This window comes from Mustela nivalis (genome assembly GCF_964662115.1).
Source record: "Mustela nivalis genome assembly, chromosome: 19".
Classification (NCBI taxonomy): domain Eukaryota; kingdom Metazoa; phylum Chordata; class Mammalia; order Carnivora; family Mustelidae; genus Mustela; species Mustela nivalis.
Genome location: NC_139038.1, coordinates 38,167,672 through 38,193,127, shown reverse-complemented (window position 1 = coordinate 38,193,127; position 25,456 = coordinate 38,167,672). Strand labels below are relative to the sequence as shown.

The 25,456-nt window shown below is 60.6% G+C and overlaps 1 protein-coding gene across 3 annotated transcripts; it reads right to left on the bottom strand.

The window, feature by feature from the left end:
* Positions 1-32: 32 nt before the first annotated feature.
* On the bottom strand, positions 33-24,184 carry CLCN7 (chloride voltage-gated channel 7). Of its 3 annotated transcripts, XM_082713837.1 has the most exons (25): positions 23,442-23,666; positions 16,823-16,894; positions 13,428-13,499; positions 13,241-13,306; positions 12,681-12,813; positions 12,341-12,450; positions 11,752-11,832; positions 10,636-10,698; positions 10,461-10,544; positions 9,580-9,673; positions 9,305-9,369; positions 8,703-8,819; positions 7,986-8,040; positions 7,475-7,535; positions 6,900-7,038; positions 5,998-6,091; positions 4,760-4,929; positions 3,712-3,763; positions 3,346-3,473; positions 3,103-3,188; positions 2,758-2,887; positions 2,188-2,247; positions 1,938-2,114; positions 1,694-1,774; positions 33-1,419 (listed from the first exon to the last, which is right to left on the bottom strand). In XM_082713837.1, exons 1-25 carry the CDS (start codon positions 23,592-23,594, stop codon positions 1,333-1,335), a joined length of 2,430 nt encoding a protein of 809 aa, XP_082569963.1. In that variant the 5' UTR covers positions 23,595-23,666; the 3' UTR covers positions 33-1,332. The 3 variants fall into 3 exon arrangements, with proteins under 3 accessions (XP_082569963.1, XP_082569964.1, XP_082569965.1); XM_082713838.1 differs by lacking the exon at positions 16,823-16,894 and having other exon boundaries at positions 23,442-24,184; XM_082713839.1 differs by lacking the exons at positions 16,823-16,894; positions 23,442-23,666 and adding an exon at positions 21,937-22,194.
* Between the last annotated feature and the right edge of the window lie 1,272 nt (positions 24,185-25,456).

Here is a 25,456-nt window from a genome sequence, read left to right as displayed (position 1 = left end):
GCGGCCAGTGAGAAAGTGAACAGAGACAGGTGCAAGTTTCCAGTGTTTTATTTCCCCCATGGGGACCCTGTGGCTGGCTCAAAATGTCATCACCATGAATCACTATGTCCCTGCTTTCCCACCCCAGGTCAGGCCAGCGCGGACCTGATCCCTGCGCCCAGTAAGCCAGGCTCGCTCACTGAGGGCAGACTGGGCCTTCCCCAGGACAAGGCAACTATTCCAAAGTCAGCCCTGGTCTGGGGGCCTTTCTGCACCCCACAGCTCAGAACAGCACCCAGACTGAGGGCCCCCGGGGGTCCAGAGTCCAGTGCTAAGATATCCCACAGACAAGCATCTGCCACAACTGCCTCCGTCCCCTCCGGGGGGTCAAGGCTGCCCCGTCCCGGATGCCCCTGGTTAGCGGCCTGCAAAGCCCCGACTGCTGGACCGTGGCGTGTGCTGGGCAGGAACCAGGGAGCCAGCACTGGCCGTCCTGATATGATTCTTTTATTTCTCCCTTCCAGAGCCCCCAAAACGTTCGTCACCCTGTGTCCCCCAGAGGGCTCCTGCCAGGAAGGGACTGGCTTTTGAAGGCCCCACTCCCTTAAAAGGGGCCCAAACCAAGATGGACGACTGCCCCTGCCCCCAGGCTCTGCCACAGTGGCAGCCAGGTAGCCTTGTCTCAGAAGCAGTCCAAGGAATCACCTCCAGAAAGAGTTCCCTGGGGTCCTGGGGACACAGGAGAAGCAGAGTGTCCTTGCTCCAGGCCCACTGGCCCATCCCAGAGTCCACCTGCCCCAGGACCGGGACCAGAGCTGCCCCAAAAAGTGGCCCTGGGCCAAGGGTCCTTGAAGGCCAGTGGGAGCCGCCCCCCCCTCAGAAGTGCCAGTCTCTCGGTGCACACAGGCGACAGCCATCAGTCCTGATGTCGGGGTGACGGAGCCGTTCAGACCCACGGATGGTTCTCAGCATTCTCTCCAGCCAAGACCCTGGAGGGCCGTGTGGCAAGTCTGCGAAACAGCTGGCCTCCTTCTAGAGCCTGCTGCCGCGTCTGCTCCCCAGGGTGCCCGCCTCCAGGTGCAGCCCTATCACCTCAAGGTTGAAGACGGAGTGGAAGGGACAAGGCTGAGGGCCTCTTTGAGAGCTGCGAGTCCCCCAGGCCCCAGCCGGTGAAGTGCAGACGGCGTGGTCCTCCCGGGCCAGCCCGCAGGGGAGCAGACGGCGCAGCCGCAGCAAGGGGCCCGCCCGCCATCTCACACGCGCACAGACACACAGACACACGCGTGCCCCGAGCACTGGGGGATGCCGCATCCACCGCTGCCCCAGGGAGCGAGGGGGCGCGGGGGGCGGGGCTCACGTCTGGGCCAGGGCCAGCTCCTCCAGGCCCCCCCTCCCGAGGCGGTACCTGGCCAGGTCCTTCCTGGTCACCAGTCCAACCACCTGCGGGAGCAAAGCCGGGGCAGGGGCTGGCAGCAGCCTCTTGCAGTCGTGGAAACCCAGCCCCATGCCCTGCAGGGGGCAGCACCATGAGGGGGAGCCCCAGGGTCAGACACCTGGCCGGTCTGGGTATTGAGCCTTGCACAACCCCCCACCCACCCACCCCCGTCCAGGGGCTGAGAGCAGATCCCTGTGGCCCCCTCCCCTGCCCCTGCCCCTGCCCCACAGCCACGCGCCCAAGTGCAACCAGGGCAGCCAGGATACTGCGGCTACTCACCTGGTTGCAGTTGTCCACTACCACCAGGTGCCGGAGGCCGAGAGCCCGGAACAGCTTGAACACGCGCGGGAGGGACGCGTCCTGCAAAGGGGGCAGGCACGCTGCTGAGCAACCCCTGCCGGGCCCATCCGAGAAGGGTGGCACCTCCAACAGAGCCCGGGGCCGCTGGTGGCCCCCTCCCCTGCCCCTGCCCCACAGCCACGTGCCCAAGCCGCCCATCCCCGGCCGCGGCCCGCGGCAGTACCTGGGGCACCGTGTAGGGCGAGGGGTTCATGAACTCTGAGAGGTCCATGGTGCACTCGCGCTCGTCCTGCGACACGTGGATGGACTGGATGGGCGGGAAGCGTGGGTAGGCGTCTCGGAAGTCCTTCAGCCTCAGCCGCCGCCGCACCAGGCCCATGCTGGAGCGCTCCACAAACACCTGCAGCGGCGGGCGTCAGAGCCACGAGCCACCACCCCCTCGGCCCCCAACCCCCCGAGTGGCCAGCAGCTACCTTGTGCTTCAGGAGGACGATGAGCTGAGAGCGCAGGATCAAGCCCTGCAGCCGGGCTGGCTGTGGAAAGAGACCTCATCTGTGAGGAGCCAAGACTGAAACCCTTCCAGCCACGAGGGCTCCGTGCTGTGATTGCAGACGTCCACTGCGGGAAACCCCACCAGGCTCCCCTCAACGCGTGGCTGCCAGCTCTGGAGCCAGCCTGCCGCGGGCACTTTGCCCGCACTTGCTCACCGCTGCCCAGAGGCTGGGGCGGCAAGAGGCCGTGGTGAGACCCACCCCGCCACCCGCCCACATCCGTCCGCACCGCTTCCGACACAGGTCACCGCCCCAACACCCTGGCTGACGGCACAGCGTGGAGTCAGACCCCAAAATGCGTGGGTGCCGGCAGCCCTGACCGGCAGTCAGCAGCTCCCAGGCCGTGGTCTCCTGGCCACAGGACCCCATTCCTTTGCAGCTGGTGGACGTGAGATCCATGGGCCCACACAGGGTTTCCACTCCATGTGCTAAAGCTGAGGCCACGTACACGTATGGGCCGGACAACCACCTGCACCCGGGGGCCCCAGGTACCTGGTTGTCGCCAGCAAATTCCACCACAGGAAACCCGTTGTGATTGGACGCTGTGTTGCTGAGAATGTCCACAATGACGCCCACCTTCTCCCTCCTCCGCAGGCAGGTGACCGGTGTGCTCATCACCTCCCTGGGCAAGAGTGTCTGCTGTGGCCTCGCCGCAAGCGACCACATGACTAATATCCTCTCTTCGCCCAGACGGAGGCTCGACAGGCAGGAAGCTGCCAGACACAGGAAACCGGGGACGAGGAGCCAGGGGGCCCGCCACCCGGACATCCAGACACCAGTGCGCCCTCCCCAACCTCCCAGGAATGTCTGCTGTCCACTGAACCCTGCTGGCCATACCTGGCGGTGAGCGAGTGAGAGGTGACGGGGGCCTCCCAGTGCAGGAAAGGCACGCTCTGCAGCTGGATGTGCATGTCGTACAGGCCCTGAGGGGGGGGCGGGCGGCGCTGAGACCGGCGGAGGGCCCCTTCCACCCCTCCGCTGCCCACCTCCCAGACCCCAGTCTCAGGCTCCCCGCTGGGGGCGGGTGGGGGCGCACAGAGCAGGGGAGGAGGCAGGCAGGCCTCCTCCCATATGCCACACCTCGATGAAGATGTCGCCCACGATCTTGGCGGTCATCAGGACCAGCATGATGGGGAAGCCATATGTCACGTTGCTGGTGGCCTCCATCATGATGACAGTCAGGCTGAGGGTCATCCTCACAATCCCACCTGCCCAGGGAGGTCATCAGAGGAGGCTGCAGCCACAGAGGCCGCTCCGTGCATACCCCCTCATCTCCCAGTGTCCATGCTGGCACCCCACCCACTCGCCCCGGTGGTCTGGTCCTGCAGGCTGCAGAGTGGGGACAGCGACCCTGCATGCCACGCGGTGGACTCGCGGCCCTCCGTTCCCCAGGGAGAAGGCACCCCCTCCTGACCTTGGGACACCCACGGGGCGGCCAGGACTCACCCAGCTGGGCAGCTGCTCCCATGAGGGCATATTTGCCAGGGTCTGCCCAGATCTGTAGGGATGACAGAGGAGCTGTCGGAGGGATGGCAGCCCCCTTCTCAAGCCCACTGAGATACGTGACTCCCCCGCGGCGGGCCCTGGGCCCAGCAACACCAACCCTAGAAGAAACTCCTACATCCACACACACAGGTAATGTGGTCTGCAGTAGCACCTATGGCAACAGAAGCCTGGAAACCCCCTGGGGGTACCCCGCTCAGGAGGCCCTGAAGGATCTGGGCCACACACACATACGGGACAACTCGGCAGCTACGGCAGGAGCCCACATTCCACGTGCCAAGGAAGGAAGCAGGGCAGGTGTGTGCAGGGAGGCCGGCAGAGTCCCCGTGTGCAGAGGGCCCAGCGTGGATCAGCAGCAGTGAAGCCACATACTGGCCACGCTGTGCAACTCCTCTCAGGAAACGCCCTTGACAAGCAAACCCGTGGAGACAGAAGGCAGGCAAGCGGCTGTGGGGGCTGGGTACGGCAGCGACTGCACCAGGAACACAGGCATGACGCTAGACACGTGACGCAGACCACCATCGCACGGGGAGAGCCCCCGAGCTGCACGCTTCCACGGCAGGAGGCCTGACAGTACGTGAATCACCCCTCAACTGAGAAAGGAAAATCGGAGCCACGCCTGGGAGGAAACATGACACAGGCATGGCGAGACCTAGAAAAGGGAGCAGGCGGGCAATGGGGACCCACTCCGACTCCTCCAGCGGTTTTAAAAATCTTATTTCAAAGACTGAAGTGAGAAAGGAAGATACACAAAAAGAAAGGCTAGCCCCCAGGGGCCGGGCACACGCGCCTGGGTCACACACTCAAGTCACACCGAGTATCTCCCCGGTCCATGCTTCTAGCACCATGTCTGCAGATGGCAGTCTCGGTCAAACACCAGCGGCCAGAAAACTCGAGGCCACGCCAAAAGACCAGGGGCTCAGATGCACCTGTCCCCTTGCACGGAAAGCCCTGGATCCCAGGCCTGGAGCGTGGAAAAGCCCACACTCACCGCAGCCCCTGTAACGTAGGACAGTGAAATGCCAAAGAGCCGGCCCCAGGCGGCCCCGATGAGCAGTGATGGGATGAAAACACCGGCGGACACCGTCAGCCCATAGGTCCAGCAGGCCAGGAAGAAGTAGACCAGGGTGAAAAGGCCGAGCGTCATGGGGTTGTAGGAGCCTAGGGGAGAGGGGTCTGGCTAGGACCTGCCTCGTGGATTCACCTGGAACATGGTCACCATGCCCAGCTGCCCAGTCCGCTTCCCCCAAGTAGCCCCATCCTCAGGGGCCACAGTGAGAATCTTGGAGGCCTAGTCCCTGAGGCAAGAGGACAGGGCCTGGCAGGTGGGGCTGACCTGAGGCCAAGGGAAGGACGTGCGGACCCCTGGACACCAAGGGAGGTAGACCGCCAGGCATCAGTCTAGGGCAGACACTTCCAGGCACCAAAAGAAACCCACCCAAACCTGGGACCACCCAGTCCAGGAAACTGCTGTCTGCCCAACAGCCTGGCCCAGGGCACCAAGGGCTCAGCCTCACCCCGTGTTTAAACCTTCCCGCTAAATCGCATGGACCTGCTGCGCGCGTACAGAGACAAACTAGAAAGTTCTCAGTGACCCTGTTCACAGCAGGGAGCAATTAGAGATGGCCTAAAAGAGCCCCAAATGGAAAAGGTGAAATGATGTCGTAGAATGACCACTTGCTGGCTTCCACAGGTGCACACAGCAGCCACCCTCGTGGGCCTGGTGCCATGGGCGGAGGTGAGCCACTGCGCACAGCAGCACCATGGCAGACGCTCTGAAAAGGAGCACTCTACACTTGACAACCTGTTTTTTTAATTAAAAATGAGTGCAGCTGGGGGCACGCGGCCAGCTCAGTTGGGGGAGCGTGAGTCTGAGCCCCATGGTTGGGGTGGAGGTCACTTAGAAAGGAGACGCAGGGGCCAGTGAGTGTCACCGGGCTGGAGGCCGCCCATGCAAGCAACTCCCAGAGGGAAACTCGGTGGGAGACAGGAACATCGTCACCGACGGAGACAGCAGCTGCCCTCTAGGAGGGGAAGGCCCTGGCCTACCCGAGCTCCCACCCCCTTTGCCAGCGCACCCGCCACAGTGGCAAGGGTGTTGACCTCTGCCCTTGGGGCACACTGGCTGGAAGGGAACCCTCAGGCCCAGGGACTGCATGTCGGTCTCAGACCAGGCTGGAGGGGCCAAGACCCCCCATGTGGCTGATGGCATGGAGCTCAGGCACGCACCTGGGGGGTCGTGGAAGAGGCTGACCACGCTCTTCTCCGGGGTGTTGAAGAAGGCGGCGGCCATGGAGTTGTACTCGCCGTCTGCACAGAAGAGCTGCGAGGTCAGGAAAGAGAACGTCCAGTGGGTGGACTGGTCCTGGCGTCCACGATGTGACGGTTGGCTCAGGTTGTGGCCTCAGAGAGGCAGGACGCCAAGAGCCAGGCCCAGGGATGGCGAGGGCTCCAGAGGCAGGTCCAGCCTGCGGGGCCAGTCCACAGGAGCCTGGCCGGACAGGGAGTCTGTTGCTGGGGCACGTGGGGTCTCTGGGGCTCCGCAGCCGGCACCTGAGCCCTGGAGCCAGCGGGCTGAGCCCTCTCAGGCTGAGCGAGGCGGGTTCTGTGACCCCTAGGTACCCCCCAGCCCTGGACATCAGACATCTGCCCGGCCTCTGTGGCTTTGCCGGTTCTGGGCATCTTGCACACAGAGCATCACACGCACTCGGACCGTTCTGTCTGGCCCATGTCCAAGGTGCTTCTGAGCTTCAGCCACGGCCTGGCGTATCAGAGCGTCGGCTCTTTCCACAGCCAAACACACCCACTTATGGACAAACCCCATTTTGCTGATCAGTTTGCCAGATGGGCCGTGGCCATGCTGTGGCCATGCCGTGGCAGATCTGTGCATGTTTGGGGCTTCTCGGGTCCACACCTATAACACCCCCCCCGTCCCCCATTCTGAAGTCCCCGTGTGGCCCGGGAGGAATGCTAATCTGGGAGGAGTACCAGGGAGAACCCACCCAGTGTAACTTCTGCTCTCCTGATGCCTAGCAGGCCCAGGAAGCCCACTTGAGCCGGATTTCAGCTTCTGGCCACCCTCTGGCCCCATCCTGCCTGACAGACCCACCCACTGGACCTGGGCCTCCTACCTGGAGCGGGTAGGACACAGAGCTCCCCTGCAAGGGCTGGCAGTCTCGGGATGAGTAAATCAGCACGAAGGCGACCGTGGCCGTCACTGCGGCCACCAGCATGGCCTCGATCACCTGGAGGCAGGGCCGGTGGATGTACCTAGAGCAAACAGCAGGATGGACCAGCCTCAGGACAGCTGCACAGCTGAACAGCTGTGGTGGCACCTGGAGTCCGTGTCTCAGGAGAGCTCGTCACAGGACAGGATGGGGTGACAGAGGGTGATGCAGAGCACACAGTCACCGGGTCATCTCCTGGGCGCCGCCAACAGCATTTTAAGTCCAGGCAAGAGAACGAGAAGACAGAAGTGCCTCCTCAAGCCCAGAGCCCACCCAAAGATTTTGAGAAACCCGAAACCTCCCAGAACTGCTCTCCAGGCCTGAGTGTCCCCTGGCTCAGGGCCTCCCAGGCCTCCCGACACATGAACCACTGACAAGGAGGGCTGTCAGCATGTGGCCTTCCATGCAACCCCACGGGCACAGAGCCCACAACACGCCCATTTCGAAAACCCCGGGTGCACAAAACAAAGGCTTCTCACCTGATTCGAAACATTGTCAGCCAGTAATTCAAGGCATTGAACACGGCACCAAGAATACCACCTAGGACCAGGAGGCGACAGCGTGTAAGGGACACAGGAGAAAGGACAGGAGGACAGGGTCTGTGCTGTATGTCAGCACAGCCCAGCACACGCACAAGTGGATTTCTCAAAAGCTTTGCCTTCCTTCAGGGGGCAGGAGGTTTTTCAGAGTGAGAAGTGCTGTCCAGAGCTCATTCTACTGTAGAAGGGCACCCACCGAGGGGCTTCTCCAGCGGGGGGAGAGCTCCAGTCTTCCGGCTGTGGGCTCCCTCCCAGGGGTGCGTGCACAGGGCAGAGCATGGGAGGACAGCTCCCTGGCTGTGGGGGCCACAGCCCCCTCCAGCCGCGTCAAAGCTGAGCCAGGCCTGTGGTCTGGCAGGCCCGGATCCCACCACACACTGACCTCGCTGGAAGTCTCCGCCCCCACCTGAGTAGGGGGATGGGAAGCGGTTCTTCATGGGACAGCCCTTACCCACTACGCCCATGGCGATGAAGATGGGAATCTCGTGGATTGTGTACACCATTGTCTGTGGAGGAGAGAACGAGCGCCCGTGGGAACACTGCCGGCCCTCTGCACTCTGACGTAAGCAAGGACACGGCCCGCGATCGGCCCACGCACAGGCCATCCGACACTTTCATGCAGACTACAGGGGTCCGCAGGACAGAGGCACGGTGCTTCCGAGCACACCACGCTCCTCCCTCTAAGGGCTTTTGCCTGCTCCCGGCCGGGGTCTTCGTCCACCTGAAGGTGGGGACGGCCTGAGCTTTCGCCAAATAGCAGTCAGGGGGGCACAAGTGAGCAAGTGAGGAAGAACCTCAGGAATACATCTTGTGACCCCAAGTGGCCCGAGGGCTCTGCTGTGTCCATTGTGTGCGGCGCCCATGGGAGCAGGGTCCTAGTGCACAGCACCCACTTGCTCCGTGGACACGACCATATGAGCACCCTGGGCCCGTGGCCTCAGCAGACCACCCAGACGCCCCAGCAGTGTCAGGCTTCCAGACCTGCACAGGTAGGTCAGCTGTGAGCTTCCCTACGTCCCCTCCTGGCCCCCAGCACTTACAACCAAGAGCTCAACCCTGCAGCGAAGAGCAAATGTTCCCCAAAAGCCCACACTCTCAGGATGAACCTCAAGTGTGTGACCATGACCCCAGCCAGAGAAAGCAAGACGACAAGAGTATTGTGTATTACCTCTGTGTCAAATCTCCCAAAATTGATAAGCCCCGGGCTGGACAGGTCCCATATGTTTCCATGGTAAATGCTCAGAACAAAATTCAGGGTGAACGTGGAAATCATAGAAGCAAAGAACTGTGGGCAGAGAGGAACATGGGCACCGTCAGAGCCAAGTATGCCTGAGGCGGGGGTGTTGGGAGGCCCCGGGGCCGGAAGGCCGGGAGCTGGGGAGATGGGAGGGGACCCTCCCCTCCCGTCATCCAGGAGGTGCCTGGCCCCCCCTGGCTGGGCAAGCGTGTGCTGGGGCCAAGCCGTGACAAAGCTGAGGGACGAGATGTGCGGTGGTGGGGTCTGGGTGGGCCCATGAAGGGGGCGACAAGGTGCGAACAAGGCCCATGGCTGCCGGGGGAGCACACGAGGCGGGAGGACAGCAAGCAGCTCAGGTCGGGCGATGGGCAGAGTCGGCCACAGCAGCCCCATAGGAGCACGGCTCCCAGCACAGCCAACTGGAGACCCCAGGGGAAGGCACCACAGTGCGGGCCAAGAGCCAGACGTCCCTCGAGTGAACAGAGGCCAGGTGACAGCACTGCCTGACGGAGTGGCCCTCTGCAGGCACTTACTATTCTCCATGTCAGGAACTGGTTCCAAAACGAGGCACCCTCCTCCAAGCTGAACAGGACCCCACCTGGAACGGCAAGCAGCCCAGCCCTGACGTGCTCCCCAGGACACACCGGGGAGCCTGTGACCCCAGGGCACCAAGACAGGCAGAGGCAGTCGCCAGGCCTGTTGGGCCACATGCCTGCATCCTCCTCCTCCCCCAGAGTCTGCAAACAGCAAGACCCCTCTCCCACACGAGAGGGACCACAGCTTGCCCCGTGTGGGCCGCCCTCCTCACCCACGGGGGCTCCGAATGCAGCAGACACGCCGGCCGCAGCTCCCGCGGAGACAAAGTCCCGCTTCTCCGTGTCCCTGCGGAAGTACTCAAAGATCTGCAACAGGGGGACACGGGGACTCACTTCAGTAGCCTCCCCACGGGCACCCCTGAGAGCACAGCAAGGTCAGCAAGCACCAGGGACACCAGGCCCGCGGGAGAGGGCTCTCAGGACGGTCCACCCATGCGGACTCATGAAGACCACAGAACAGCTGTGGCACCACAGAACCATAGGTGCCCTCATGGGCCAACAGCCAAGAGAGGAAGCTCGCAACACTGGGGAACCTTTACAGACCACCTAAGACCCACCAGACACCTCAAAACCCCACGGAACACCAGACTAAAACCAAACAGAAGAGATGCTGAAGACATCTTTGATACAAAAACACAAGACTGGGGGTCCCTAGGGGGCTCAGTCATTGAGCATCTGCCTTCAGCTCAGGTCATGATCCCGGGGTCCTGGGATCGAGCCCCACATCAGACTCTCTGCTCAGTGGGAAGCCTGCTTCCCCCTCTCCCACTTCCCCTGCTTGTGTTCCCTCTCTTGCCGTGTCTCTCTCAAATAAATACACTTTAAAAAAAAAAAAAACCCCAAGACTGTCCTGTAAAAACCGCAAACATCTGAATTCCCGTGTAAAGTCAGTGCAACACCCATCAGGATGCTGGTGACTTTGGGAGGAAACGTGGCAAATTGCTGTGAAACAGATCTTGGAAGCGCAGGGTCTTCACTCGTCACATGAGCCGCCCTGACCTCCTCCGAGGCCCCATGTGCCTCTGGCACGGCTGCGGGCAAGGCCGTGGTCCTGGGCACACAGGGGCGGTCCACGCCGGGAGGGGGCACGCACCTTGAAATCTCGCTTCAGCGATGTCGACCTCCCCTGGGAAATTCCAGCGGCAATGACGGAGCCCGAGTGAATCATCGGCCCCTCCTGGAAGCACAGGATAGCCGCCCTCAGACAAGTGTGGCTCTGAGAGAACTAAGTGGCCTCGGGTCACCGGCAGCAAGCAGGGTTCCGTTACCTTTCCCACTGCCAGTCCGCCCACCACGGACAAGATCACGCCGGACACTTTGATCACGAGGGTCTAAACACAAAGGAAGGCATGTCAAGTCTCTGAAGAAAGGCCGCGTATAGTCCGAGAGCGTGTAGCACAATCCGACCAAGTGCCCAGCTCAGAACCCACGACACAAGGCAGGCACACAGGAAGGCCGCCGCACAATGGGCATCCTAGGCATGGGGCTCCAGCTGATTCTTCTCGAACCTTCAAATCTCTCATCCCGAGAAGTTGTGCACCCCTGAAAGCCGGAAGCAGCAGCTTCTGCTTCACTAGACATAGCCCAGGTGTGTTTGCTGACCCTGCACCCACCAGGGGGACCCTGCTGCATGTGGCAGGTACAAGCCCTGCTCCTCAGGCTGCTACCGCCGGTCCCCACCCCCGGAACACAGCCCAGGGCCCCGGGAGCACCCCGCCCCGGACGAGCCAAGAGAAGCCTCCACCTGAGGCATGCCGACCCGACACCTGGAGATGGCCACGGAGGAACCACGCTCCTAGATGCCCCAATCTCTTCAGAATTAGGGCGTTGTCAAGAATATTAAGCAGGGGCGCCTGGGTGGCTCAGTGGGTTAAGCCACTGCCTTCGGCTCAGGTCATGATCTCAGGGTCCTGGGATCGAGTCCCGCATGGGCCTCTCTGCTCAGCAGGGAGCCTGCTTCCCTCTCTCTCTCTCTGCCTGCCTCTCCATCTACTTGTGATTTCTCTCTGTCAAGTAAATAAATAAAATCTTTAAAAAAAAAAAAAAAGAATATTAAGCAGAACGTTAAGGAAAACTACAAAAACAGGAAAAAACTCACGGAAAGAGTACCTACCACTCCAACAGAGCTATTCTGACCTTGAGATACTAACTACCACGCAGAATATACGGACACGTTCCACACGGCTGGTGAGCCCAGCTGCCGCCTCGTTTAAGCACAAGTACATAATTTACAATATGTAAGAGAAAATTCTAGCCCCTTCTGAAGCAGGTTTATGTGAAATGCACACCCACGCTCATGGGCAGCACATGGAGGGTCTGGCCAAGTCCCAGAGGCGCTCGGGGACCCACCATAGCTCCCGCCCAGCGTGGCCTCCGGGCCTCACCTTGAGCCGGACCACGTGGGGGATCTTCACCCCGTTCAGGAAGCACTTAATCTGGGGGATCCCGCTGCCAGCGGCGACCGGCTGGAAGGAGAGAGATCAGCACTGAGCAGGCCGAGCGACGGCGGTGCTACAGCCCCCACGGGTCCCAGCGGACAGGGCCACACGGTGCCCGGGACAGGACAGCTGCCCATGGAGCTGGGTTCCTCTCCTGCTTCCTCTTATTCCAGAGGCAGTGATGATGGTGGGGAACGGGGAGCAGGCCATGGGAGGGGTCGGGAATTGAACGGAAAAGAGGCCCAGTGTCCCAGGGGTGGGAGATGGGCACTGCAGATAGAAGCTTCCAGATGCTACACTCATGGCAGGGGAGAAGCCAAGAGAGAGGCAGGCCACAGGAATGGAGGCTTCTGGGAGAAGTCCAGGAAGGGGTGCTCCCTTCCACCCGGACCAGCCCTGCTGCTGAGGCCCCGCCGCCTTCTGCTTTGCCAGAACACGGAATGTCTGCACCAGAGGCCCTGCCAGTGTAGCCGCGTGGACCTTGCTGGCACAGGCTTCAGGGTTCCCTCCCACAGGAGCCCCCTGGCGGCCGTACCTCCACAAAGGCGACGATTGCAGAGCCCACGAGCACGAACGCGGAGTTCAGCGTGGCCCACAGCAAAAGGGAGAAGGAAAGCCCGCCCCTCTCCGTGAACTTGTCGATATCTGGTGCTCATCAAGGACGACCGGCAGCTTCACCCCTGGCCTGCCCGCTGCCCTCCTGGGCCCGTAGCACCACCCTGGCCCCCAATGCCCCCACGCAGCCACGCCTCCCCGGTGAGGATGGCAAACGTGCCTGGCAGGGAGGCCTCACCGCTAGCCGGCTCAGAGCTGCACAGCCCCACCCGGTGGAGCCCGCGCCGCCTTCTCTGCCGGGGACTTCGGACAAAGGATACTGTCCTTGACGACCTTGTACTTCAAGCCAGCCACGTTCTCTACCACGATGTCAATGAAGCAGGCCACGAGGCCCGTGAGGATTCCAATCATGGCACAGATGACCCACCGCTTCATCTCTACCGTCCGGAAGGCCTGCGGGGAGGGCAACCATCAGAAACAGGCACGGTGTGGGCGCCTCCACCACAGGCCCCTCTGGACATGGTGTGTCCAGCCCCAGGGGTTCTGCAGGCCACCACCAGTGCAATGCGTGCGGGACCCCGCATCCAGGGAAGGCAGCCTCTGGTCAACATCTCAGAGGCGGTGGACCTTCCCCACCAGTTCACAGTCAGTGGCTGATAGCCCAGGCACCCAGCTGACGACTGCCTGTCCTCCTCCACCACACCCACCTAACACACCCACTCCCATCCCTGTCCCTAGGCGTCTCTGGCTCCAGGACACAAACCAGGATCGGAGGCTGGAGGACCCCAGAGGGGGTGGGAGGGGGCTGCACCCAGGCCAGAGGGCAGCACGAGGGCAGCTGAGAGCAGGGTGCATGGCGAGGACACCAGCGCAGACTCACCGTGTGGTTGATGCGCCTTTCCTCCTCCAGGAACAGCTGGTTCTCACTGTTGTCGTAGTCCAAGCTCTGCAGGAAGGCACACAAGACACACAGCTGACCCTGGTGCTCCTGGGTCATGGGGCAGAAGGGGGAGGGGCGAGGGGGCGAGGGTCTGCATGGGGTGGGGGCGGCGAGGGAGAAGGCCCACCTCGTACTTGAGGGACAACAGCTTCTCGTTGTGCGGGATCTCCTTGGGGAAAGGGTGAGGGGGGTCCGTCTCCTGCAGAAGGAAGAAGCAGAGCCGCACACTTGACAACCAGCATACGCAGGAACAGAGCAAGGAAAAGGGGGGGGGGGCACATGTCCGTGTGTCCCACGAAGCCAGGAGGCTGCAAGTGCAGGCCCATGCCCTGCAGCACCACGGGCAGGTCAGGATCATCCCAGCTATACACCGGAACTCAAGTGACATGGTGTTTGTGAAACTGTGGGATACATGTTCCTGGTCTGTGTCCCAGGTGCTGCCCCCACGTCTGAAATCCTGTGGCCTCTCTAGAGGGTGTTCCCTATGCGCTCAGGGACTGGTGGGGGCTGCCAGCCAGAGAGATCAAGGCTGACCAGAGGGCAGATTCTCAGCTCCACACCCTGACCCGTGACCTCTGCAGAGGGGGAGGGGCTGAGACTGAGCCTATCATCCACGACTGAGGAGCCCATCAGCCCCGAGGCCCCCTAAGAATGGAAGGGGTATGGGAGCCTCCAGGCACATAGGGGTGCCGGCAGGGGGCAGGGCCTGGAAGCCCCGTGCTCCTTCCACACCCCACCCGCCCTGTGGGTGTCTTCCTTCTGCTGTTCCCGGGTCCTGTCCTTGACAATGAACCAGTTTCCCTGAGTTCTGTGAGCCGTTCTAGCAAATTATGGCTGGACAAGGAGGTCTGGAACCCTGACTTATAGCTGGTGACAGCCTGGACATGGGGGCGGTCTCGTGGGACCCGGCCGGCAGCCTGGGGAGGGGGTCTGCACTCATGCCTGGCAGTGGTGTCAGAACTGAGTTAAGCTGTAGGACACCCAGCTGCTGTCTGCAGAGGACGGGAGAGCAAATTGCTGAGGAAACCCACATGTTCAGCATCTGCAGTGTGGTACTCACAACCGTCAACACTGCTGCGACAGGATAAAGGACAAAGTCCTCACGATCATCTCAACAGACTCAGAAAAATGATCTAACAAACATCTAACACTCCTTCAAGACAAGAATACGTAACAGAGTAAGAATAGAAAGAATCTCCTCAGCCTGATGAGGGTGTCCAGGAAAACCCCACGGCGAGCGTCCCAATCAACGGTGAGAGACAGAAGCTTCTTCCCTCAGATCAGGAACACGACAAGGACACCTGCCAGGGCCCCGCCTGCTCCATATGGCCCTGGAGCTCCGACCATGGCAGGGAGGCAAGAAGAGATAACAGGCATCCAGAGCAGAAAGGAAGAAATGAAACTCACTATTGGTAGATGACATGACCTCGCATACACAAAATCCCCAAAAATACGCTAAGAAATTATCAGAATAACGTGCTCAAAAAGACTGCAGGACAGAAGGCTGGTGCGCAAACCCACGGGCTTCTCCACACGCCTGCAAGCACAGCCAGGAAGGAAATCCAGAGAACTGCAGTGACAAAAGCAGCGAGAATAAAATAACTGAAGTGTATTCCCCAGATACACTCGACGGAGGAACACATGTACACTGACAACCACAGAGCGCTGCCGGGAGGAGTGGGAGGCGAGAATGAACGGAAGGATGCTGCGTCCTTCCGTCAGGAGACTGGGAGTGAAGCCGCGGCGGGCAGCCCTGAAACTACACGGAAATGCACAGGGTCTCGAGCAGCCAAAACGACCCTAAAAAAGGAGAACAGGGGCACCTGGGGGGGTTCAGCCGGTGAAGCGTCTGCATTCAGCTCAAGTCATGATCCCGGGGTCCTGAGATCGAGCCCTGTGTCGGGCTCCTTGCCCAGCAGGGAGTCTGCTTCTCCCTCTGCCTGCCACTCCCCCTGCTTGTGCTCATGCACTCTCTCAAAATAAGTAAATAAAATCTTACAGAAAAGGCAAAAGGAAAACAAAGCTGGAGGACTCTCACTTCCTAGTTTCAAAACTCACCACAAAAGACCTAGTCCTCCAGAGGGCATGGCCCGGGGACAAGGACAGACACGGGCATCAGTGCAAGAGAAGCAGAGCCCCGAGAGAAACCCTCGTGTTCATGGCCAACTGGTTCTCTAAGACGGTGCCTAGATGACTCATTAGGAAAGACTGGTTTTTCAGAGAGAGGGTCCTGAGAGTCCAGACACCCACACGCGAATGAGCTCGTACCTTTTTTCTCCACTGAACACAAGATCGGTGAAAAATGGATCAAAGGTCTAAAGTCAGAGAACTCTCAGAAGAAAACAGAAAATCTTTATGATCTTGGGCTAGGCAGTGGCTTCTTCAACACGATGCCAACAGCACGGCACCAACAACACAACAGACAACTTGACGTACTTACAATCAAAGCTTTTGTGGGGCACCTAGGGGCCACAGTCGGCTGAGTGTCCTACTCTTGATTTCGGCTCAGGTCATGATCCCAGGGTCGTGGGATCAAGCCCTGTGTCGGGCTCTGCGATGGGCCTGGAACCTGCTCCAGATTCCATCTCCCTCTCCCTCTACCCCTACTGCACCTTCCCACTCTCTAAAAAATAAAATAAAATAGGCTCTATGCTTTCAAAAACACTGTCAGAAAGCGAGAAGACACCCTAAGACGGGGTCTGCAGATTTCGTACCTGACCAACAACACACGTCTAATATACAAAGAGTTCTTGTAACCCAACGACAAAAATACAAACAACGCGATTAGAGTGGCACAGGATGTGAAGAGATGTTGCTGCAAAGAAGACATACACGTGGCCACCAGCGCAGGAAAGATCGGCTGGCCGTCACCGGCAGGTCAGAACCGCAAAACCCTGGGGAGGAAGTCAAGTGCAAGGCTGGAGAACAGGGCAGGCTCAAGAAACATTCCCTGCCAGCTACCACACAGCTTGGCACAGGGGCAGGAGAAGAGGACAAAGGTCCAAAGGTCCCTATCTAAAGGTCCCTGACCCCTGAGATCCCTGTCCCCAGAGCCCACCTCCTGCCCACTCAGGGCCCCTGTCCCACACGTGCTGCCGGCTCCTCTGGCCTTGCTTCCTGCATTTGCATAGGACAGGCTCAGGGCAACCTCCTGCATGCACTTGCCCCATCTCTGCTCATGTAGATCAGCCTCAGGGGACACAGACCCTCGGAGCCAACTTCCTTGGTTGCCCAGGCTCTGGGGGCCCACGGTCTGCTCATCATTTTGTCCCCCAGCTCTGCAGAGACTGCCCACACCTGCCCTCCCACTCTGCACGGAACTGCCCGCACCTGCCTTCTCGCTCCGGACAGAGCTGCCTGTACCTGTCCCCGAGTTCTACACTGCCTTGCTTGCTGTCCATCGCCTTCCTGTTTGCTGTTTACCCCTGCGCTCTGCTCGGCACCTCCACAAGAGCGGGCCGCAACCTTCCTGGGGGTGGGCAGGGGCTGAGAGCTGCAGGGTGGAGCGAATCCACTACTCACCGGGTCGAGCAGCTCATCGTCTAGCTCCACGTTGCTCATCTGTCCAACCCGGAAGAATGCTGAACGTGGCAACTGGAAGAGAGATTGCAGGTGCTCAGCTGCAGGTCATGTGACCAGTGCCGGACCCCAGACAAGTCCAGACTCTGCATGAGCCCAGGCCTTCTTTACCCCACAGGGCCCCCTATTACCTTGGCCTAAGACACGGCCGAAATGGCAGACACCTGCCAACTCTGGGGATGAGATCGGAAGGTTGCCCATGCCCAGATTCCCCCACCCAAGCCACTTCCCGAGTCCCCTCATCATGAGACTGAGGGGCTCCGGCAGGCAGGGAGCCGTCCCCGGCTTCCAGGCAGGCCCTCCAGACACACAGCCACACTCCCGTCAGTCCCCGGGGACAGACAGGCAGGCACTTGACTATCCTCACACGCACCGCATGGCAGAGGCCTGGGAAGCAGAACACAGGCGCCCGGCAGGTGTGCGTTGCCGTGAAACCTGTTTCAATTGGGGTCGGTACATCCCAGATGCTGCATGGAAGCCCGACCCGGGGTTCCTCGGCAGCGCAGGTGGAGCTGGGTGCCCTGTCGTTTACCCTGCGGCCCTCCATGACCGCGACACCCACACCGGCCCCCGGAACCACAGCCCCATGGGTTCAGCCGGGAGCAGATGACCCTCCTCCTGCCACACCAGCAGCTCAGCAGTCAGCTCACCCTGCACCCCATAGCGCCGGTCTCCCTGCTGGACCCCTCACGTGGGAACAGGAGCCCCGTGACGGCAGCACTTGCATCCCCGTGTGTCGCTGCATGTACGTGTTCTCGCCCGACCTCTCGCCGCGCCTGACGTACCAACTGCCCAAGCAGGGCGCTGCAGTATGCACAGTCCGCAGGCTCGGGCTGCACATGCTTGCCCCACCAGGGGGCCTTCTGAGCCGCGTGTGCACGCAGGCATCGCCATGCTCCCCGCGCACAGATGGGCGCCCTTCACACACGCATACCGAGAGCCAGCGACCGGGGGTGGCGGAGAGAAACCCATTTCTCTTTAAAAACACCGACAGTGTCCCCAAACCGCCGACTCCAGGAGAACTATCCCTGCTGGCCACCGTGCTGGCCCCGCAAGGAACCCCCGTTCTCAAGCTGGCTGCCACCTCTGCTCCACTGACAGGATACGTGTGAGCAGGAAGGGGTCTGGGCCACCACCCAGCCCGCAGCTTGGCCACAGCAACACCAAATGCACATCCCCGGGGATATGTCTGTACACACAGACCGGCCAGCCAGACGGGGTGCACAGATGGACAGACCCCACTGAGCAAGGCCAGGCCACGTGGACAGTGTGACGGGATCCACACCCCGAACCGGCAGACGGAGCCATAGAGAAAGGCTAATCACTTCCAACGCCTCCACCAGTGACCAGGAAAGAAGCTCGGTTACATGGGACCGTCACCCCTCCGCAACAAGGGACCCAAAGTCAGGACCCATCACACATCTCCTCTCGCCTCTGCAGTTTTCAAGAGCCACGCGGCAACCTTGGGAGAGGTGTGACAAGAACGGTCAGGTCAGGGGATGCCTGTCCCCTGTCAGTCAACGAAGCATCTGCCTTCCACTCAGGTCATGATCCCAGGGTCCTGGGATCGAGTCCCACACAGGGCTCCCTACCTGCAGCCTGCTTCTTCCTCTGTCCCTGCTCTCTTTTTCTCGCTAACAAATAAAATCTTCCAAAAGAAAAAAAAAAAACGAACAGTCTAGTCAGCACAGACTTACTGGCTCAGGGGATACAGGCCCTTAGCCCTTGACCAGAGGACACCAGCAGGGCGGCACCCCAGGAGGGCATGCCTCAACTGGGAGGTGGCGGCCCCTCCCTTCTCCCCCCCGCCCCCGCTTCTCTCTTTGGGCTGTACGTGCATCTTCCAGAAAATATCTTTTGTGGTGAAGCAAGCTGATTTAGAGCTCAGTGATCTCCTCGAGGTGTCTGTGTCTTCCCCTTGAACACAGGTTAGATCACGTACCAGCTCCTCAAACTACAACACGTACAAGAGGCCAGACAGAGGCTCTGGGGACTGATGCCGAGGAAAAGTGGCCAATCCCACAAATTACACACTGAGCAGCCGCACTGACCCAACCTCAAAACGTCGGGCCCGGGGGAATGGGAGAAGGTTGGGTGCGGGAGGGGCGACCTAGAGGCAAGACAAGAGAGCTCCGTGCCGAGGCCTGCACTCTGCACGCTGACCACGGTAGCACGGATGCAGACACAAGGTCAAGGGCAGAGGGTGCCCATGTGCCCATGCTGACGTCCCAGTGTCCACTCGGTGCTACCGTTTTGTGGGCCGGAAGCCATGGAGGAACCTGGGGAAGGCGCATAGGCCCTCTCTGTGTGGCCTTGTCAACTTCCTTCAAATCCACACTTATCTGTAAACATTAAAAAACGGGATGGCCACAGCAAACTGAGAAACTTCTGTGTGTCACGGGAGACAACAGAGTGGAAGGAAAGGCAGCCCGCATGACGGGAGAACGTACTACAGATCGCGCACCCGAAAGGAGTTAACACCTGCCTCACGTCAGGAACTGAAGTCAACAAAACAACCTGGTAAGAAACAGTGGGGGGAAAAAAAAAAGAAAAGAAAAGAAACAGTGGGCAGAGGACCTGAAGACACGTCTCCAACGGTGACACACGCACAGCCAATAAGCACATGAAAACACACTTGACACCAGCAGCCGAACCACAAGGACATGCTGCCCCCAGCGCAGCGTGAGCCAGGGAGGGGGCCGGAAGCACGCTGGGTGGGTGCACGGCGGCACAGCAGCTGTGGAGAGCAGTGTGGGATGACCACGTGCCCCAGTGATCCGACCCCTGGCATGTCCTCAAAGACACGGGATGACCACGTGACCCAGGAATCCAACCCCTGGACGTGGGAACCCATGTGACTCACATCAGCCAAGGGCTGGAAACGACACCAGCGTCCCCTGACAGATGAGTGGGAAAACCGGCCAGGGCCCACCCGGGCAGCAGAAGGTCGCAGGGCCTTGAAAAGGAAGGAAATTCTGCAACCTGCTACCACGGGGAACAGGGACGAGTCTCGGGCACATTATGTTGAAGAAAGCCGCCTGTCACAAAAAGACACACATGCCACAGTGTGAGACTTCTAGAACAGTCAGGTTTACAGAGAGGGAAAGCAGAAGGGTGGGCCCCAGGGCCTGGGTAGGGGCGGGTGCTGGGTGTTTCATGGGGACAGTTTCAGTTGTGCAAGGCGGCCCAGTTCCCCAGGGAGCTGGCGGGACAGTTACACAACAGCATGCAGGCCTCTGAGTGCAGGGAGCTGTGCGCTGGTCATGGCGGTGAATTCTGTTGTATGTTCTCACTCACAGTAAAACCAAGTTTACAAACAATCCCAAGGCCATGACCTGTCCCGCTGGACCGGTGTGTGTTCCCGCAGCCTCCAGGCTCCACGCTCAGCACGGAGGACACGGGGCTCCAGCAGCCACAGGCTTCCAGGCTAAGCACACAGACGCCCATGAACAGGGTAACTGCAAACGTGAGGAAGCCTGTGAGGTCAGGCTGACGAGGAGGCCTGTAGGCTGAACCCCACCCCAGTGAGGAGAAGGACTGCGCTGTGGGGGGGGGGGGGCGCAGTCCCAGGACCCTCAGTCTAGGCCTGGGCCCAGTCCTGTCCCTCAGCTCTCACTGACCCCGCACAGGTGAAACCCAAGGCAGGAGGGACACAGACCTGGGCAGCCCTCAGGCAGCCCACCCCAACCCTACCAGCGAGGCCATGGGTGGGCAGAGAGCGAGGAGGGACCTCCAGGAGGAGCTGAGCCCGGTGCTAAGAGCCACCTCGGAGGAAGATGGGGTGCTCGCTTACTGCAGAGCACAGTTCGAGGGGCCGGTGAGGACGACAGATGAGCCACCCATGAGCGCCGCCTCTGCTGCCCCTGGCACTCCAGTCTGTGGTCTGGGGCCCCAGCTGTATGGGCAGGACACAGAAGTAAGCCAGTTCCCAAAGAAGCTGGATCCTTAGAACGGATTCTAAACCTGAGAGTCCTATCCCCACCCCGTGCTGCCAAGTGTCTCAGGAGGAGCTTCCCGAAGCCGTGGGCCCTGGAAATGTCCCACAGTCACCAACTCCACGGCTATCCCACCCTCCGCCTCCAGAGCGTCTGTTTCTGCCTGAGAATTCCCTGCAGAAGCTCTGGAAATGCTCCGCTTCCCGCTGCCCACACACATGACAATGACTTGCTGGCTGACCTCACCCTCTCCCAGCGGCTGAATGGCAGTGACGCTCTGGTAACTCACCATGACCCCCTGCTCCAGCATGTTGGGCCCAGGGGCCTGACAAAGGGAAGAGCAGCCCACAGGGGCCTCTGAACAGCTGCTCCGGGGCAGGTGGAGGCTTAGCTCAGGGCGGCCAGGTCTCTCCTGCCCAGGGCCATGCTTCTCTCGGTGGGGCACTCAGCAGCCTGCCAGGCAGCCACATGGCACATGCCTCCCCAAGCAACAGCTTCAGGAGGCTGGCCGGCTCTGCTGTGCCCACGCCACCACCATCCCACTCTGGGTGTCGGGCAAGAAACCCCAAAGGGCCGGGAGGTGGCCAAGATGAGCTCCCACGTCAGAGTCACTAGGACGTGTCCATAGGATGGTTGTTGGTCCGGGGTGTCCTTTTGGTTCAAATGGCCCCCGACTGGCATCACCTCACAGGCCACTGTCTGCTGCAGAGCTAGGGTGCCCCCGAGCCCAACTCTGAACTTGCCCTGCGAGCCCAGAGCACACCTTCCCCACAAGAAAGCTGGCATCAAGGAATCCCATCAGCTGCCAGTGGGGTCACCTAGTGAGCAATAACCCAAAGACCGTCACTTTCGTGCTGTCTCCGGTACTAACCCACGGAGTGGCCACCATCCACCAGCTGGGACGGGCACTGCTCAGAGCGGCACACACATTCACCTTCCTGCAGGGGGTCACCCTGAGGCAGCAGAGGCCTCGAGGCTTGCCTCCTGGGGTGCGTAGCGGTTTCCCCCTTGCCATCGGTCTGCATGATCCCTGAAGACTGAAATCTCCAGCTTCCTGCAGGACTCCCCCTGAGAGAAAGCTGGATTCAAAGCCAAGAGCTGTCCCCTACAGGTCTGACCTACCTCTCTCCCCGCTCCGATCTACTTTCCAAACTCACAGAGGATCCCATGGACGCTCTCCATTCTTTCCCACCTGTCGGACTGCCTGTGCGTCTTGCACTCAAGACTGGACCCCGATGGTACCTCTCCTGCCCTTGGGGCCCCTCAGTCTTCACAGAGCACCAGGCATGCTTCTCCACGAGCCTGCAGCCAGTAAGAAGGAAGCTGCTTTTGCACCTCTGTTCTGGGTAAACTGCAGGCAGCCAGGCACACAGTATGTGCATAGTAATTCTTTTTCAGTTGTTTAAGAGAAGCTAGTCAGGTGTTACTAAACACAAATGCGCAATAGTTTGCAAACAGTTTTTAACGATGATTTTTTTTAAGAGTTCAAAAGACTCTTCTTTAAAAAAAAAAAAAAAAAAGCCAACTCCTTTGGTCAACTTGCAAAGTGGGAAACACATGTTCAGTCCTGAGATAAACCCAAATTCCACCTCAATGTTTCTAGCGCTTTCCCTGTCGACTCTTAAAGCCAGTTTCACGATTCCCTTTCATAGACCCTAGGCTACTTTCTTTTAGAAGGAAAAAATAACAAAGCACCCTTAAGGCCCTCCCCTCCAAATTAGCCATTTCAGGTCACTTCTCGTGTAGATAACAGAGGGCATTTCCGAACAAGATGCCACTCAAAGAGTAGACCTGCACTTTCACGCTCATGCATTTCCAAGGGAGGGAGGCAACCTGGGGATAAGCCCTACAGAAACGGCCTGACGTTTGCCTCCTTCCCGCTTTTTGAGGACTGTTCCAATGGTTAATGGACAGAGAAGAAAAAAGGAACAAGAATAACAACCAAAAACAGAGTAAGACCGAGCGACGAAGAGAAACAGCTCATTAACTCAAAATGAACACAACACCCGTGCACGCTTGCAAAGCCGCAACCCGAGTCACCGAGCGGCGCAACCGCTCTGACCTGTTGCTTAGAGCGCGGGTCTGCACGCTCTCCCGTCGCGTAACTGGTGAGGAAACCGCGGTGGAGACACCCACCACCCCTAAGATCGCCCTGCACGGACGCGTGCAGAGAAGGGGCCCGCAGAGCGCCGCACTACCGAGAGCAGCCGGCGGCCGGCAGCTCGTGCGCGCTCGGAGCACAGGGTCACGGTGAGCTCGGCCTGCTCCTCGAGCCCCGCAGCCACCCGGCCCCGAGCTTCCTCCCTCCCGAGATCCCAGAGCCCCAGGGCCTCGATTCCGAGGCCAGCGCTGCCACGTGCGGAAGACGGCCCCGGGCCCATTCCCGCGCCCGACCGCGGCGCATCCCCTCCTCTTCACCGGGTGGCGATCGGAGCACCGACGCGCCGGTCAGCACCGGCCAGGCACAAGGCCACCGGCGAGGGAGCCACCCTCCGCATGCCAGAGCCGCTGACCCCCGAGTGCGAGCGGCGCGGAGGGCCTGGTCCACGCCCGCCACGGCGAGGCCGGCTCCCGGCGCGGGGAGACTGAGGCGCGGGCCCGGGGCTCTCCCGGCGGACCGGCCTCACCTGACGGGCGGCCGCCGGCCCGGCCCCGTTCAAGAGCGGCGTGCTCTCCCCGGCCGGCGCCCCGGGCCGCGCCGTCCTCCGCAGCAGCGGCGCCGCCTCGTCGTCGTCCAGGTCGCGGCCGGACCACGACACCTTCTTAGACACGTTAGCCATGGTCCGCGGCAGACGGCCCGGCCCGGGAAGCGCGGCGACCGGGTGTTTGTTCTCGTGACCCGCGCCGCGCCCACGTGACCCGCGAGGCCTGCGCACTTGAGGCACAACGGCGGCCGCGCGGGGTCATGCGCGCGGGGGCCTTCTGGGAGTTGTAGTGCCGCGCCCCAGTGCCGTCTGGGGCGGAGGGTGCTCCACCGCCGCTCAGGTGACCAGCGGGGACCGGGTCCCCGAGAACGGAGAAGGGAGCCGGGATCCGCGAGGACTGGACAGGAGGAAGGGGGAGGAAGGCGGGCAGGCTGTCTCTCCCGGAGCAGGTGGCGGCGCGGGAGGAACGACCGGTCGCAGGCGGGTCCTCCACCGTCCGGGCAGGTCCGCTGCGTGCGGGCCCCGTGCGCGGTCTCGGCATCTGCCTGCACGTTACCGACAAGCGGGAAGGGGAAGAAATCATGTCTTCTATAATCATGTAGGACTTTGGAAGCCCCGCGGATGCCCCCCGGAGCCCAGGACAGGCTGAGCACCGCCCGGGCCTCCCGGGGCTTGTGCTGACGAGGACGCGCGGCTCTGGGACATGGCGTCCCTCACCACCGGGCAATTGCACACACCCTGCTAGGCGGCTGTGCTCCGCCGCGAAGGGCCAGGACCGCCCTCCGTGATGGAGTTGAAGGGACAGGACAGCTGAAGGCTCCCGGCGGCTCCGGCCTCGCTTGGACGACTGGCAGACCTTGGGCGTGCACTGGGCTGGGTGGGGGGATTGCCTGGTTCCCTGCCCAAGGTGAACATTGTCTTGGGGTCACCGCAGGAAAAGTCCTTGTTCTCAGGAGACACGGGGCTTATGCGGGGGGATGGGCTGGGACGGGGCACCTCCACCATCATGGGGACGGGAGCCAGCGGCAGAGGGGACCAGATGTGGCCGGGTGCTGACGCGGTCAGGCTAGGCCCAACCTGTATGACCACAATGTGTTCGTCTTGCAACTTCTGTTGTTAGGTATGAAACTTGTCAAAAGAAAATAGTTTATGGGGTGTTTCAGAGGCTCTGAGGCTGAGAAAGGAATAGAGCCCCTCCCCCCACATAACTCGAAATCAGAACGAAAACCAGAATAAGAGAAGTGGGACAGGGTTTTGAATTTTCCCTACAATGACTGTGCAATGCTCTTTTGGAAATTCTGAGAACAACGTTCTTTCCAAAAAGGGTGTTTTCTCATTCGTGTCATCTGGCTTTATCCTCTCGAGTGATGGACCGGGGCAGTGTGACGGCCCCCAGTTGTGGCCTGGCACACCAGCTGTGAGGCTCAGGTGGGCTGGGGCTGGGCATGGATGCCCGACTGGACTGGAGAAGGGGTTCCTGCTGGAGGTCGGGGGGCATCTCTGTGGCCAGTCCCGAAGGCCAAAACTGTCAGACAGATGAGGGGTCTGACTGCACTTGTGCGGGCAGAGTGGTCCTTCTGGAGGATAAACAGGCTGAGGGCATGGGGTGGGGAGGGAGAAGCCAGCCCCAGCTTCTCACCAGGCCCCAGACTCTGTAGCATGAGAAGGGCACCTCAGGGTCATGCTGTCCTTACCTGGAAACACAACAGGCTCAGGTCATAGATAGGGTTTGATGGACCACAGGTGGTCAGGCTTCAGAATGCAAGGTTGGGCAGGGAGGGGGGAAACTGACCCTGTGGGGATGGCCAATTGCTCGAGTTTTGTGTTCAGACTGCCCTGCTTCAAACCGTGCATGGCTTCCCTTGTCTTGCTGGACAGACCAAATTCTCAGTGACCAGAGCTCTCCCTGAAGCTGTCTCAGCCCTGACTCCAAGCCCTTCCCCAGCCCACTCTGTCCTCCTGGAATTCCACTCCCCACAAAGCTTCCCGAGTATGAA

Coding starts and splice junctions, on each gene's coding strand:
- CLCN7 (XM_082713837.1), bottom strand. CDS start 23,594: ATGGCTAACGTGTCTAAGAAGGTGTCGTGGTCCGGCCGCGACCTGGAC. Junction 13,307..13,427: donor TGTTGTCCCTCAAGTACGAG/GTGGGCCTTCTC, acceptor GCCTTCCTGCAG/AGCTTGGACTACGACAACAG. Junction 10,699..11,751: donor CCCACGTGGTCCGGCTCAAG/GTGAGGCCCGGA, acceptor CTTTGTGTTTAG/ACCCTCGTGATCAAAGTGTC.